The 12,409-nt window shown below is 40.3% G+C and overlaps 1 protein-coding gene across 2 annotated transcripts in view; it reads right to left on the reverse strand.

The window, feature by feature from the left end:
• Positions 1-225: 225 nt before the first annotated feature.
• DPP10 (dipeptidyl peptidase like 10) overlaps positions 226-12,409 on the reverse strand; it is a 416,148-nt gene continuing 403,964 nt past the window's right edge. For both annotated transcript variants that reach the window (XM_088521794.1, XM_088521793.1), the window contains exons 20-26: positions 10,510-10,704; positions 9,031-9,085; positions 3,486-3,585; positions 2,856-2,914; positions 2,702-2,774; positions 1,787-1,860; positions 226-1,303 (exon numbers count right to left, since the gene is read on the reverse strand). In XM_088521794.1, the coding sequence (XP_088377920.1) occupies positions 1,166-1,303; positions 1,787-1,860; positions 2,702-2,774; positions 2,856-2,914; positions 3,486-3,585; positions 9,031-9,085; positions 10,510-10,704 (694 nt within the window). In that variant the 3' untranslated portion in view covers positions 226-1,165. The remainder of the gene's footprint in view (positions 1,304-1,786; positions 1,861-2,701; positions 2,775-2,855; positions 2,915-3,485; positions 3,586-9,030; positions 9,086-10,509; positions 10,705-12,409) is intronic.

Here is a 12,409-nt window from a genome sequence, read left to right on the forward strand (position 1 = left end):
AAACAATTCATTTTGTTGCAGTGATAGTGAGTCTAAGTCCTGCTGTAAGAGACTTAATGAGCAGCTACGTGATATCAAATAAAAGGTTGTGGAGATGTGGCCACCTTGATGAAAATCACAACAAAATTTCAGGCCAGATGGAAGAAAAGCAAGATGCACTATACAAAATATTTCTTCATTTGAAGAGTAAAGTATTACTCAATGGCATTGTACATTGTTAATAAATTTTCTTTATCTGAAACTATAATATTTATGTATCTAATTTACATGTGACAAATTAGAATATTCTAAAATTAGAGTGTAACCAGCAAACTATTAACTACTATAAACAATACCAAAGCACAACCCAAAAATATTTTAAGGAACGAATAGATACATTTTGGATTGGGAAAAATTTTCAATTGCAGATATTATTTTAAATACAGCTGTTAATTACGTCGTGAAAAAACTGTTCAAACTCAGAAAGATTTTCTGCTTAGGGAGTCTCGTGTATATACATTAAGACCAAGAGTACACTATCAAAATATCCCCTATTGGTTACTAGTAGGTACAGTAATAATAGTAAATGCTAAAAGTGAAAAAAAAAATCGTTTTCAATATAGATGTTATATGATGCACTGGACAATATTTCTCCTTTGAGCAGAAACTACAGAAAATATCGTGCCCTTTATTAACTCCATGGTTTCTTATGTGTAATAGACAGCGAAAGAATTGCACTTCTTGTAACATTACAGTGAAGTGTTAGGTTGCAGCTCACCTTTTAAAGTATTAGTGGCCATAATACTTACGGGAGGTTGTGCATTATGATGAATAAAGATGTGCATTTAAATAAAAAAACGAGCAACCACTTACAGAACCAACAGTGAGGCTTAACATAACAAACATGCACTAACCCTACATTTATGCAAAACTAAGTTCTTCCAGGAAACTGTAACCAACTGTCGACCTTCCGCAAAGGTAAAGGTTTTGTCCCTTGGTAATAAGTTTGGACTTGGTATTCGAATTCCAGTTTATTAGCTCATTGTCTCTAAATGTGCTGTTCCACTGTGATATCCTTTAGCTGCCCTTGAGCTTCTGCAGAATCTGCAATCTTACAGTCACTTTTATTTAAGGTTTTATTGAGCCGCAAAGTAAGTCCCCTTCAGTACTACACAAATAGGCTTCCTTATTCATCCTCTTCAGGTTCCTGTGGTAGAATTGGTGTCTCCTCCTTTAAACAAGCACTAAAAAACCCAAGGATTGTGCTGTAAAGGTGATATTTGCTTTTCTCGGAAGCAATGTTATGACCTTCGTCTGGGTAGATCTAGCAGAGGCAAAAAGAAAAAAAAAAAAAAACATTTTTTAAAAGGCCTTTCAGACATTTAAAGCTCTAATTTTCTGATCTTCAAAATGTTAGATGGCAACATTGGTTTTATGACATCAAGGAGAGCTAACAGAACTCAAAGTAAAATTCTGTCGTCGGAACTCCAAACTTAAATAAAATGACCACTGCAGCGGGATCTATAGAAGCAAAAAAAATAAAAAGCAAACCCTCAAACCCACAACATTCTCAGTCACTATGTTTGCAAGCTTACTTAGCTATGATTTTCAGCAGTGTTCCACTAATTTCGAAGTGTTAAAGTGGTTCTTAAAATCCACATAACAGTAATAGGATTAAACAGCATTATAACCACAAATCAAGGTAATACTAGTGCAGGGCGGTAGGGAGGATCCTTTTCAGGGAAGAAATAGCAGCATGAGATTCAATGTTAACTATGTTTATAGAAAATACCACAGTTGCACATACCTGCATAGTGTAATTAACTCCAGCTTTTATTAGATGTTTAATTAGCTCTGCTGAATGCTGGAAGTGGACTTTCACTGCAAGGCAATGACATTTGATACTATCAGAAAGAGCCAAGCCAATATGAAATATTTAGCTGTTAAGCAAGAGTGACTCGGAATGTTTCTTTGCAATAAGCAGATCTGTAGCTGCCTGACTTTTTATTCTTGTCAGGAATGCACAGCCCAACCAACAGCAGTGACGTAGTAAGGAAGAGCAGATGTTTCTGGAGATATGAGGTTTGAGATGAAAGCACCAGGCTATGCTTTTGAGGCTACCCTTGCTTTTGACAGACTGCAATAGAGGTGTGTAAACCATCTTCTCTGAGCATCATGACAGTTTATAATCATACTAAAGGAACCAGCAAATCAGACCTACAGTCAGCCAAGCTCATGATAAAATTACCAGCTCTCTGAAAGGGCTCCCCATCGTTCAGCTTCTGATGCTTTGTCTGTAAGTTGTAATTAATTTGCTGGAAAGTTTAACTTCCCATTAGGTACTGTACCTCACCGGCTGTACCGGTAATTTTTTCTTCAATTGCAGAAGCTCCATAAATTTGAAATGCCATTAAAAATGTATGTTGTTCTATTAATAATTGATTTAATACCTTTCCTGAGCAAGACAGTGGTCCACAAGATTTAAAGAAATTAGAACATACAGCACCTAAAAGGTACAAATAATCAGCAAAGAAAAGTATCATCAGCTTAGAGCTAGAGTTGGCAATTAAAACAGACAATCAAATCTCTCTGCACAGAAAACCTTACCAGGGGGATAACAAAGCTAAAAATGTTCTTGCTAGGTGCATGGCCTCATCTGTCCTTGAACATCTGTCTGTTAAAACCTCTAGTGAAAAATGTAATTGCATCTGTAAATACTTACTATCAGCTGTGCCATGAACTATTAGCAAATTTGCTTCTTTTAAACCATGAAGATTGTGTAGCACGCTGGATGCCTAGTAAACAAACAAAGGTGTAGCTGAGTTCTATTTTGAAGTAAAATTATAACTTTAAATTACTTGTTTACATTAACTTACCTGATAGGTATTTTCCTCTTTTGAAGGAAGACCCAGATATCTTTCTGAAAAGGCCGATGCTGTCCAAGTAAAAACAAAAAAATCCAGAATTTATCACAATTAATTCTATTTAAAAGGTGCTTACGTCTGACTCAGAGTAAGTAGAAGTTATTTAATCTGATCTCCAGTGTACCACGGCCCATAGGATATGCCCAGTATGCCTCACACAGAGCCAAATATCCTGTGACTGAATGAGGACATGGTTGAGATCATAAGGATCCTTTCACTAAATTTAAAAGATTCATAGATATCTCTCCTTACCACATCCATTAAAAATCTTGACTCAGGTTGATACACTGAAAGAGTCTAAGGGGAATGAGATATCTGATTGAACTTCAGTGCAAAATGGGAAACACAACTCTTCTGACAAAAATTCTGGTGTTAAAAACAATGTATCTGTTAGTGTTTTGGTGAGCTATCCCAATGCCAGCTGTTTTCACCTTTTCATTTAAAGAGGAGAAGGAAATAGCAAGGTGAAAACCAATCGATATCGCTACACTGCCTGCCCTTACTTAAAATGAATAGCAGCTCCATGAATAAAAGATATTTTGAAATAAGCTGTCAGGGAGGTGAAGGATAGAGGGTTCTCACCGTACAGCTTCATGTCTGTAATTGGTGCCACCGCAGCCCCACATTTGAAAAGCCGCTCACTGGATTTCAGGATCATTGAAGTAATGTAACCACCGTAGCCCTATCAGTGGAAAAGGTACCATGAGATTTTAGGTTGTTTACTTCTTCTTCTCTTCCTTTCTAACAATAATGAAGTTAAACAGCATTGTGCTAATGCAATAGTTGTATTTTACAGCACTATGTAATTTATAGTATGCATTTATATACAACTGCAACACGTGCTTTTAAAAGACATGCAGACATACAGGCAAGGCTCTTAGGAATACAGCCTAGACGTGAAGATTTGCATTCACTTTTTGATATACACAGAGGCACCGGGCACGAAGAGTGAGCTCCCTCCTTACCCAGCATCCTGCCTCTCCTTATGGCTAGTGGCTTCATCATCTCTCTGGACGTGCCTACAAAGCCCCTCTGATTTGGGAAGGAGCAGCATGAAAGCAAGTGTTTTACTTTGAGACATGGGTTCCTTTTGAATGACACTGACAATCCATATATGTACACCTTTTTTTTTTTTTTTTTATAACAGGTCCACAAAAATTAAAATTCTGAGTTATAGAGTCCAGGATCAATGATTTTCTCACATATTATGAGCTCTTTAAATTCCTCTATTTGCCATCTTTGCTCTTTCTACACTGGCTGGAAGAATGATTTTTTGCAGGTATTCCAGGGTTTTGTGTTGCTTTGTGTTGGGCACAGACATTTCAACCAGAAGAAATTATCCCATGATGAGAAAAATAAAACCATATATATATAAAAAAATCCATCTCTGCAAAGAACAAATATTGTGTCAAATGCTTACACAGATTTGGACTTTTTTGTATCCTGTCTGCTCCCTTTCTCCATGTCTGAATATTTACTCAACAGTTGACCTATCCGGAAGAGCAGGAACCCCTGAAAATCCTTGGAGCTTACTGAAGAAGCAAACAGGAATGTTCTTTGGAACCCACCTACAGTAAATGAGAATGGACATGCGCAAAAAAAAAAAAAAAATTGGATTTTCCAAGGAGGGTGAAGAACTAAATTGTCCCCTTCCCATGGAAATTCCAGTATAGGAGGCCAAGAATAGAATACGATGTCCATGCATAGGAGCAGATTCAACTTAAACAGCATTTCTGAGTGGGCACCAAAAACTTGTATAATTCAAAGAGCTTAAGAGAATAGTAACTTTCCTCTGCCTCTAGGTTCTCTTCTTTTCCTTTTATTTAATATTCTGTTTGTGTCTTTCCTGGTAGCTCCACAGAACAATTTTAATCCTAGGATAGATATTGCCAGGTTATATATTATTTATGCCATGTATTCATTAAGAGCTTGGTTTAGCTCTCCTGGGTATTTCTTTCCTTTATGCTTGTGCCCTTGCTTCCAGCCAAGCTTTCCAGGACAAAAATATTACACAGTGATCTCACATACTTCGAAGCACCTCACATTGATGATGGAATCAATAGTTTATATAATTCCTAATGGAAACATCTAGGTGCCTTGCTCATAGGTCTAATTTACGTTTATTCCTAGTTGAAATATTTTCAAGAAGCCATTGGCTGTGAAGTCCTCCTTTTAACTTATTTTCAGGCTCTTTTTACTACTTCCATGTCAGGGAAATGCAAACTAACCATAATTTGCTGTGTAACCATTCAGGAAGAATTTTGGATCGTTCATCACTTCAGCATGTACCTCTTAGATAAGCAAGACAGCACTGGCGGGTTGCCTGGCACTCAGAAGTAGGTATTTTCCACACTGTGCCCTCTGGATATTCTTGCTATTCTTGTTAGCAGCTTACATTACTGATTTTGGCAAGATTATTATTTCTGAGGTGTTCAGAAACCCCTCCTAGAATTCAAGCAATCTGAAGAGCTCCATGGCAGCACACATGCATCCAGCTGTAGGACATCAGCACTACACAATAAAAAGATGCCTTATTTTCCATCAATCAGCACAACTTAAAGTACAGAAAGGAGAAAAAAAACCCAACTCTCTATCACACTGTTTTATACAGTAAGTAGAAAATGGGTCTGGAAGCAGATTTTAATTGGTTAAAATAAGCGCAGAAGCAGGAAATGCCATTACCCTAGAAAATTTTGAAGTGGATCTTCTTCCTAATCCTAAAACTGATGTGTAATATTTACGAATTTTTCTTTATCACTGGAAGATGGATCTCAGAAAAGCAGTACTGAAAGGTTAACTATTCTGGAAACAGTAAACTCTGAATTCAAAACAGAATTGAAAGTTATTGAATTTCCCCATTTTTGCTCTTTGCCAGACTTCCAATTTTCCTTCCTCAATCTTTCTTTCAGAAAATAAATGTGGGAACACCCCTACCAGCAATATTTTTAGGAAGACAGGTTTTTTTTGGAGGTAACTTTCAGCAGTCATCTAAAAATCTCTGTTAAAATATGTGCTCCATGGTGCTTGTATCATGTTGGGAAACAAGAGGCTGTCTAATCTCACATACCAACTTGCAGGAATTTTCCAGTAGCAACAAAATCAATCTCTAAAGTCAGAAACAGCTGAGTAATTTGGGGGTGTTTACTGATGGCCTTTGGAAATAACATCTTCATTTGCTTGAAGAAAGAGCATATGGAGGAAAGTATATGCTTATATGCATGTGTATGTTCCTGCATCTTGGTAACCAGCACTAAAAATGCACAGAAATGTGTGCCACCCTGTGGCACATGCAATCAGCCCCATCCATCCATCCTCAGATGGATGCAACTCCTGTTTGGAGGCTACCCTAAAAACCAAATACTGCCCTTGATGCTGTTGATATTCTTGCAATGACAGATTTTACCTCAAGAAATGTGGCAGGAGCACTTGTCTTTGAAGAGAAAGGTCATGCTCATGTGGAATGCTAAAAGTAGCCCAGTGTTTCATTTCCACTACACTTTATAAACATTAACCCACCCTTAAAATGCTGCTGCTTGGGGGGGAACATCACTCAGCTCGTTTTCATTTAGACAAGAAGGCACACCAAGTTTAAGTGCTGTGCCTGGGGCCATGGCCTGGCCTGCGGTGATGGGGCCATGCAAAGAGGTAGCAGCAGAGCAGTAACAGGAAACACGGGGTTTTTAATAGTCATTCTAGCGGTCTGGTTATGAGTAACACAGAAAAAGCAGAGTTTCTGAATGCCGTCTTTGCTTCGGTGTTTACCAAGGGCAGCCCTTTAGAGCCCCAGGCCCTAGGGACAAGAGAAGAAGCCTAGAGAGGGGAAGACTTGCCCTGGGTAGAGGAAGATTGGGTCAGAGAGCACCTAAGGAACCTTGATACCCACAAATCCATGGGCCCTGATGGGATGCACCCCAGAGTGCTGCGTGAGCTGGCAGATGCCATAGCTAAGCCGCTCTCCATCATCTTTGAAAGATCCTGGAGAACGGGGGAGGTACCGGAAGACTGGAAGAAGGCCAATGTCACGCCAGTCTTCAAAAAAGGCAAGAAGGAGGACCCAGGCAACTACAGGCCAGTCAGCCTCACCTCCGTCCCCAGAAAAGTGATGGAACGGCTCATACTGGCCGTTGCCTCCAGGCATGTGGAGGACAAGAAGGTGCTCAAGAGTAGTCACCATGGATTCACCATGGGGAAATCATGCTTGACGAATAACCTTCTGATGGAATAATAACCATCCACCTGATAACCTTCTATGATGGAATGACCAACTGGATAGATGAGGGGAGAGCGGTGGATGTCGTCTATCTTGACTTCACCGAGGCTTCTGACACCGTCCCTCACAACATCCTCCTGGGCAAGCTCCGGAAGTGTGGGATAGATGAGTGGACAGTGAGGTGGATTAGGAACTGGCTGGATGGCAGAGCTCAGAGGGTGGTGATCAGCAGTGCAGAGTCTAGCTGGAGGCCTGTAGCTAGCGGTGCCCCCCAGGGATGAGTCCTTAGTCCAGTCCTGTTCAATTTATTCATCAATGACCTGGATGAAGGCACAGAGTGCTCCCTCAGCAAGTTTGCTGATGATGTGAAACTGGGAGGAGTAGCTGATACCCCAGAGGGCTGCGCTGCCATCCAGAGGGACCTGGACAGACTGGACAACTGGGCGGTGAAAAACCTCATGCAATTCAACAAGGCCAAGTGCAAGGTCCTGCACCTGGGGAGGAATAACCCCAGACACCAGTACAGGCTGGGGACCGACCTTCTGGAGAGCAGCTCTGCAGAGAGGGACCTGGGTGTCGTGGTGGACGACAAGTTGACCATGAGGCAGCAGTGTGCCCTCATGGCCAAGAAGGCCAATGGGATCCTGGGGTGCGTTAAGAAGAGTGTCTCCAGCAGGTCGAGGGAGGTGATCCTGCCCCACTACTCAGCCCTGGCGAGGCCACATCTGGAGTATTGTGTCCAGTTCTGGGCTCCACAGTACAAGAGGGATGTGGAGCTGCTGGAGAGAGTCCAGCGCAGGGCTACAAGGATGATCAGGGGCCTGAAACATCTGCCCTTTGAGGAGAGACTGAGGGAGCTGGCCCTGTTCAGCCTGGAGAAGAGAAGGCTGATAGGGGACCTGAGCAGTGTCTAGAAGTACCTCAAGGGAGGCAGTGAGGAGGATGGTGCTGGTCTCTTTTCCCTGGTGGCCACCAACAGAACCAGAGGAAACAGCCAGAAACTAAAGCATGAAAAGTTCCACGTGAACTTAAGAAAAAAAATTTCTTAACAGTGAGGGTGACAGAGCCCTGGAACAGGCTGCCCAGAGAGGTTGTGGAGTCTCCTTCTCTGGAGATCCTCAAAACCGGCCGTGATGGGAGTCCTGTGCCACGTGCTCTAGGTGACCCTGTGTGTGCAGGGGGGTTGGACTATGTGATCTCTAAAGGTCCCTTCCAACCTTAAGCATTCTATGATTCTATGATTTCCAAGGTAACTAAAAAAAAAAAAAAAAAAAAAAAGTAATTATGTGCTGTTTCAAGTTGCCTTTTTTTTTTAAACTGAAATCAGAAAAATATTTTTTAGCTCTTTCCAAAAGGTTAAACCTTTGCTTAGCTCTTTCCATCACTAGAGGCAATGACACACCACATAGTTAAGCAGCTGATAAAATAGCAAAGAGAGATTTCTAGCAGATGGTGCAAGGAAGAAGTGGTGCCTGGTACTACAGGCTCATAATTCAGCACACTTGAATGGTCAATAGAGCATTTGGATATAAAGCTTGGATTAAAAGGACATTATCTATTTAACTACAGCCCAAATGTGAAAGTGCAAGAAGCAAGCTTTATAGAAATGAAGTTCATATTCAGAATTTCTAATAAAAACATGTTTTTCTTAGCAGAATTTCTCAACAGAAACTCTTCTTCCCGATGATTCTGAAATGCAAATACTGCAGCACCAAGGGAAAAAAAATTCCATCTCAAACAGCCATTTTGAGGAGAAAAAAAAAAAAAAAACAGGAAAAAAAGCAGACTATACAGGCAAGTTTCCTCCCCTTTTTTATAAAGGAAATTGTCTTAGGAAAGTGGATAAATGTATTTGCTTATGAATTTATAGTATTCTTTTGAAGAATCATGATACATTCCACTATTTCTGCACATTACCTTTCCAAATATGCTCAGTCTCTTAGGATCAATGAACGGTTGTTTCAGTAAGAATCTGCAAGAAAAAAAAAAAAAAGTTTTTTTTCTGTTTATTTTGGTGAATCCAATATGTAAAGGAAACTATTCACACAGGAATTGTCATAATAGTGAGTGATGCAAGAAACAACAGTGTCAGTAAAGTATTATTTCACTGTGCAAGACAACTTATAGATAAGTTATATATCTCATTTACACTAATTGCTGTCATTCTTCAGCTACTGGAGAGACATCCTTCCCATCTGGAAAGATGGTCTCTGACTGGGGAACTGCAGCCCCTCCCAGTGCCTGGATTTTCCATAGAGGAGGGAGCATTGACTGCCTTTGGCCAGAGCCCTGGCTCTCAGACAGCTAGATAAATGCAACTTCTTGAGTCCAGATCATTATCCAAATGATTAACTTTCTCATCAAGGCAATTAATCAGCAGTGCTGGATTTTATACAGGAAAGATTTAATAACCCTAGGGCAAAATCCAACTGCTTTTGAAGAGCCTCAAACAACTGCAGTCCCCTCTCTGAGCCAAGGGCTCTGCCCATGCAGAGCAGCCAGCAAGGGGCCAGATGTAACCTAGTCTGGAAACTCTGTGTTTGAACACAGAGCTTGCATTGGGTAACCCAGGCCAGGGCTGCTTCTGATGGCCTTTCCCCACGGGTCACTTAGGAGGGTGCAAGAAAAATTGCAGCCTATTCCTGGATGGCTTCAGTCCTATGAGCCCTCTTGCTACCATGTCAGAGACAGATCTCAGGTTGAGGTAACAACCCCTTCCAAATAGAAAAAAATAAAAGAAAAATCCAGCTCACAGCTTGCCCTGGCCTTTCCTGGAGGAGCTCCTAGAAAATGTCCATCAAGATCTCAACATCAGCCTGTGTGAGAGGGGCCCCCTTCATAAAGAGTGCTGTCAAAGACATGTGTGATAAATCTACAGTGGGTGATGACTCTCTTCTGCAGCTGCTGGATTTATGCAGGTATGAGAATGATAATGCAAGTGAGAAATAAACAGGCACTTGTCCAAGTTTGCTCTCATTTACACCATTATGAGTCCATTTGCTCGGTACGATAACTCCAGAACTCTGGTTGAAGGGAGAGCAGCACAGCAGCATCCTACTGAACGGGTCTAAAAGATTACACCACAAATGCAGTAAAATATTAAAATAATCAGGCATCTAGCCAAATGTGAGTGAGCTTAGATGGCATATTGAGACTGCATATCTAGAGCAAAGAACTTGCTTTATCAAAGAGAAGCAGCAACTGCCAAAGAAAGCACCTTCTTCATCTTTAATTCGCTGTTTGTAATGCAAGATGATTTATTCAAAATTTGCAACTCCATTAAAAATAAGCATTCATAGCATTCACTATGCACAGAAAATACTGTGGGCAGTGTCAGTTGGAAAGGTTTATTCAACGCAGTGGAGCAATAGAGAAGAAAAGTTTGCACATACGTACTCTACGGCTGCTATTTGGTCCTTCACTTCCACGGATCCCAAGCTCCGGTGGACTTCCTGCAGGATCTTAAGGCCTTGAAATCCACTCCCTCTACCATCGAATCGAGCTACGATGACATTATCAGAGTTGACAAGCACTGAGTCCCAGTCAATGTGAAACTTATCTGTAACCAACTGGCTGCCTGGAGCTTCATCACTGCAAATACCAACACACCAGACACAAACGGAGACTATTGACAACGTGAAGCACTTTGCCGGTCCCCGCTATTTCATTCAATCTCGCTGGCAGAGTTCAGCTGGCTACACCACCCTGCTGAATTATTGGCATTTTCATCGATACCGTCACGTTAGCCAGCACAGGCATCCCTATGGGAGCAGCAGGCAAATTAATTCCTTTAACATTATTAACACTCTGTTGCAGTGTTGCCAGAAGCTGGACTAGCTGAACAGGCTTTATGGAAAGGAACAGAAAAACGGAGCGCATGGCGCTCGTAGCTCGTACGTTAATAAAGGCAACAAAACCTCAGCATCATCTCTAATAGCTAGTTCAGTTCTAGGAAATCTCCTGTAGAATTGAGTTGTGCTAAATGGAAAAAAGAGAAAATGTGTTCAGAACCCTGATTGTGATTTATATAATAGTCTTCAGAAGGATTGCCATCTCAGAAAACAAAAATAACTGCATTACTGTAACCTTGAATAGACTTTTTTTTTTTTTTTTTTTTTTTAAATAGGCAACAAAGAAGACAAAAGTACACACTGGAGAAAAATGTATTTTCTCCATTCAAATTCATAGCAGGAAATGGATGCAGACAGGAGTGATAAGTTTATTTTATAACAACAACAACAAAGTGGTTTATAGTGGAAAAGGCAGAAAAGAATGAGTGAATGCAGTTTATAGAGGAATAATAAACATTTTCCATTGAAGGGATATATTTTTTTTTCTTAAAAAAAAATGTCAATTTTAAAAAGGGAGCTTGTCATTATTTTCCCCTAAGATAAACACAGAATAAGAGAGCAAGCTACCACAAAGTTGTACAAAATGCAAAACACTTCTATGCAGACTGCATCTGCCACTTGAATGCAAATTAAAATGTAAAAGTGCCTGTGCTGACTGTATGGAAATTAGATTGGACAGTGTCTGTGGGAATATCCTGTCTAAGGTGAAAGAAAGATGAAGACAGAAATTATTATTTTGCTGAAGAAGTCTGAGCTTGAGAGAGTTACATAAACCTGTGGGAAGAAGGAGAGTTAACAACATTTCCTACAATAACTACTGCCTTTTACATCCAGTAAAGTGCGGATTCAGTATCTTTCTTTAGCTGTGGATAACAGGTCACCTTCAAAGTAATCGTTCTATTAATTAGCAAGCATACGATGAATACTTATGTTCTCAATTCAGTAGGATCTGCCATACATGCATAGCTGGAATATTATATCCCTAAAACAGGATTACTTAGTTTGAGTTTTGTCAGAAATATGTTATGCTTAATTTTTCATTATCTTATTCATCTGGTTTACACTTGGCTTTGTAAAAGGAAGATAAGGTATTTTTGTGTCTGCTTAAGCAATTCAGTTGTAGTTACACTTGTGAAAGTGTATTGTGAAAGAATGCAGAGCAATGAATTTGGAATTACTTATTGTAGTGAGCTCTGTGGAAAACACCAGCCTCTGAAGCACAGTATTGCTATTTTTACAGTAGGAGCAGAATGACTCTTTCCATTTATGCCTATTGCACAAAACAAGTTTTTCTGAAGCCCTCTACACCGACGCCGCTATTTTCATAGAACTTTACTGCTGTTTAGCAGCCTCTGTGCAGTGTTTTTAGAAATCCTCCCAACTCTCACACTTGGCAAGAGCGTTCCTCCCGAGCACCCTCTCCAGAGGGCATAGCTGGGCTGCTT

Source organism: Tinamus guttatus, unplaced genomic scaffold (assembly GCF_059628265.1).
Source record: "Tinamus guttatus ecotype Peru unplaced genomic scaffold, ASM5962826v1 Tinamus_guttatus_pri_ptg000133l, whole genome shotgun sequence".
Classification (NCBI taxonomy): Eukaryota; Metazoa; Chordata; class Aves; order Tinamiformes; family Tinamidae; genus Tinamus; species Tinamus guttatus.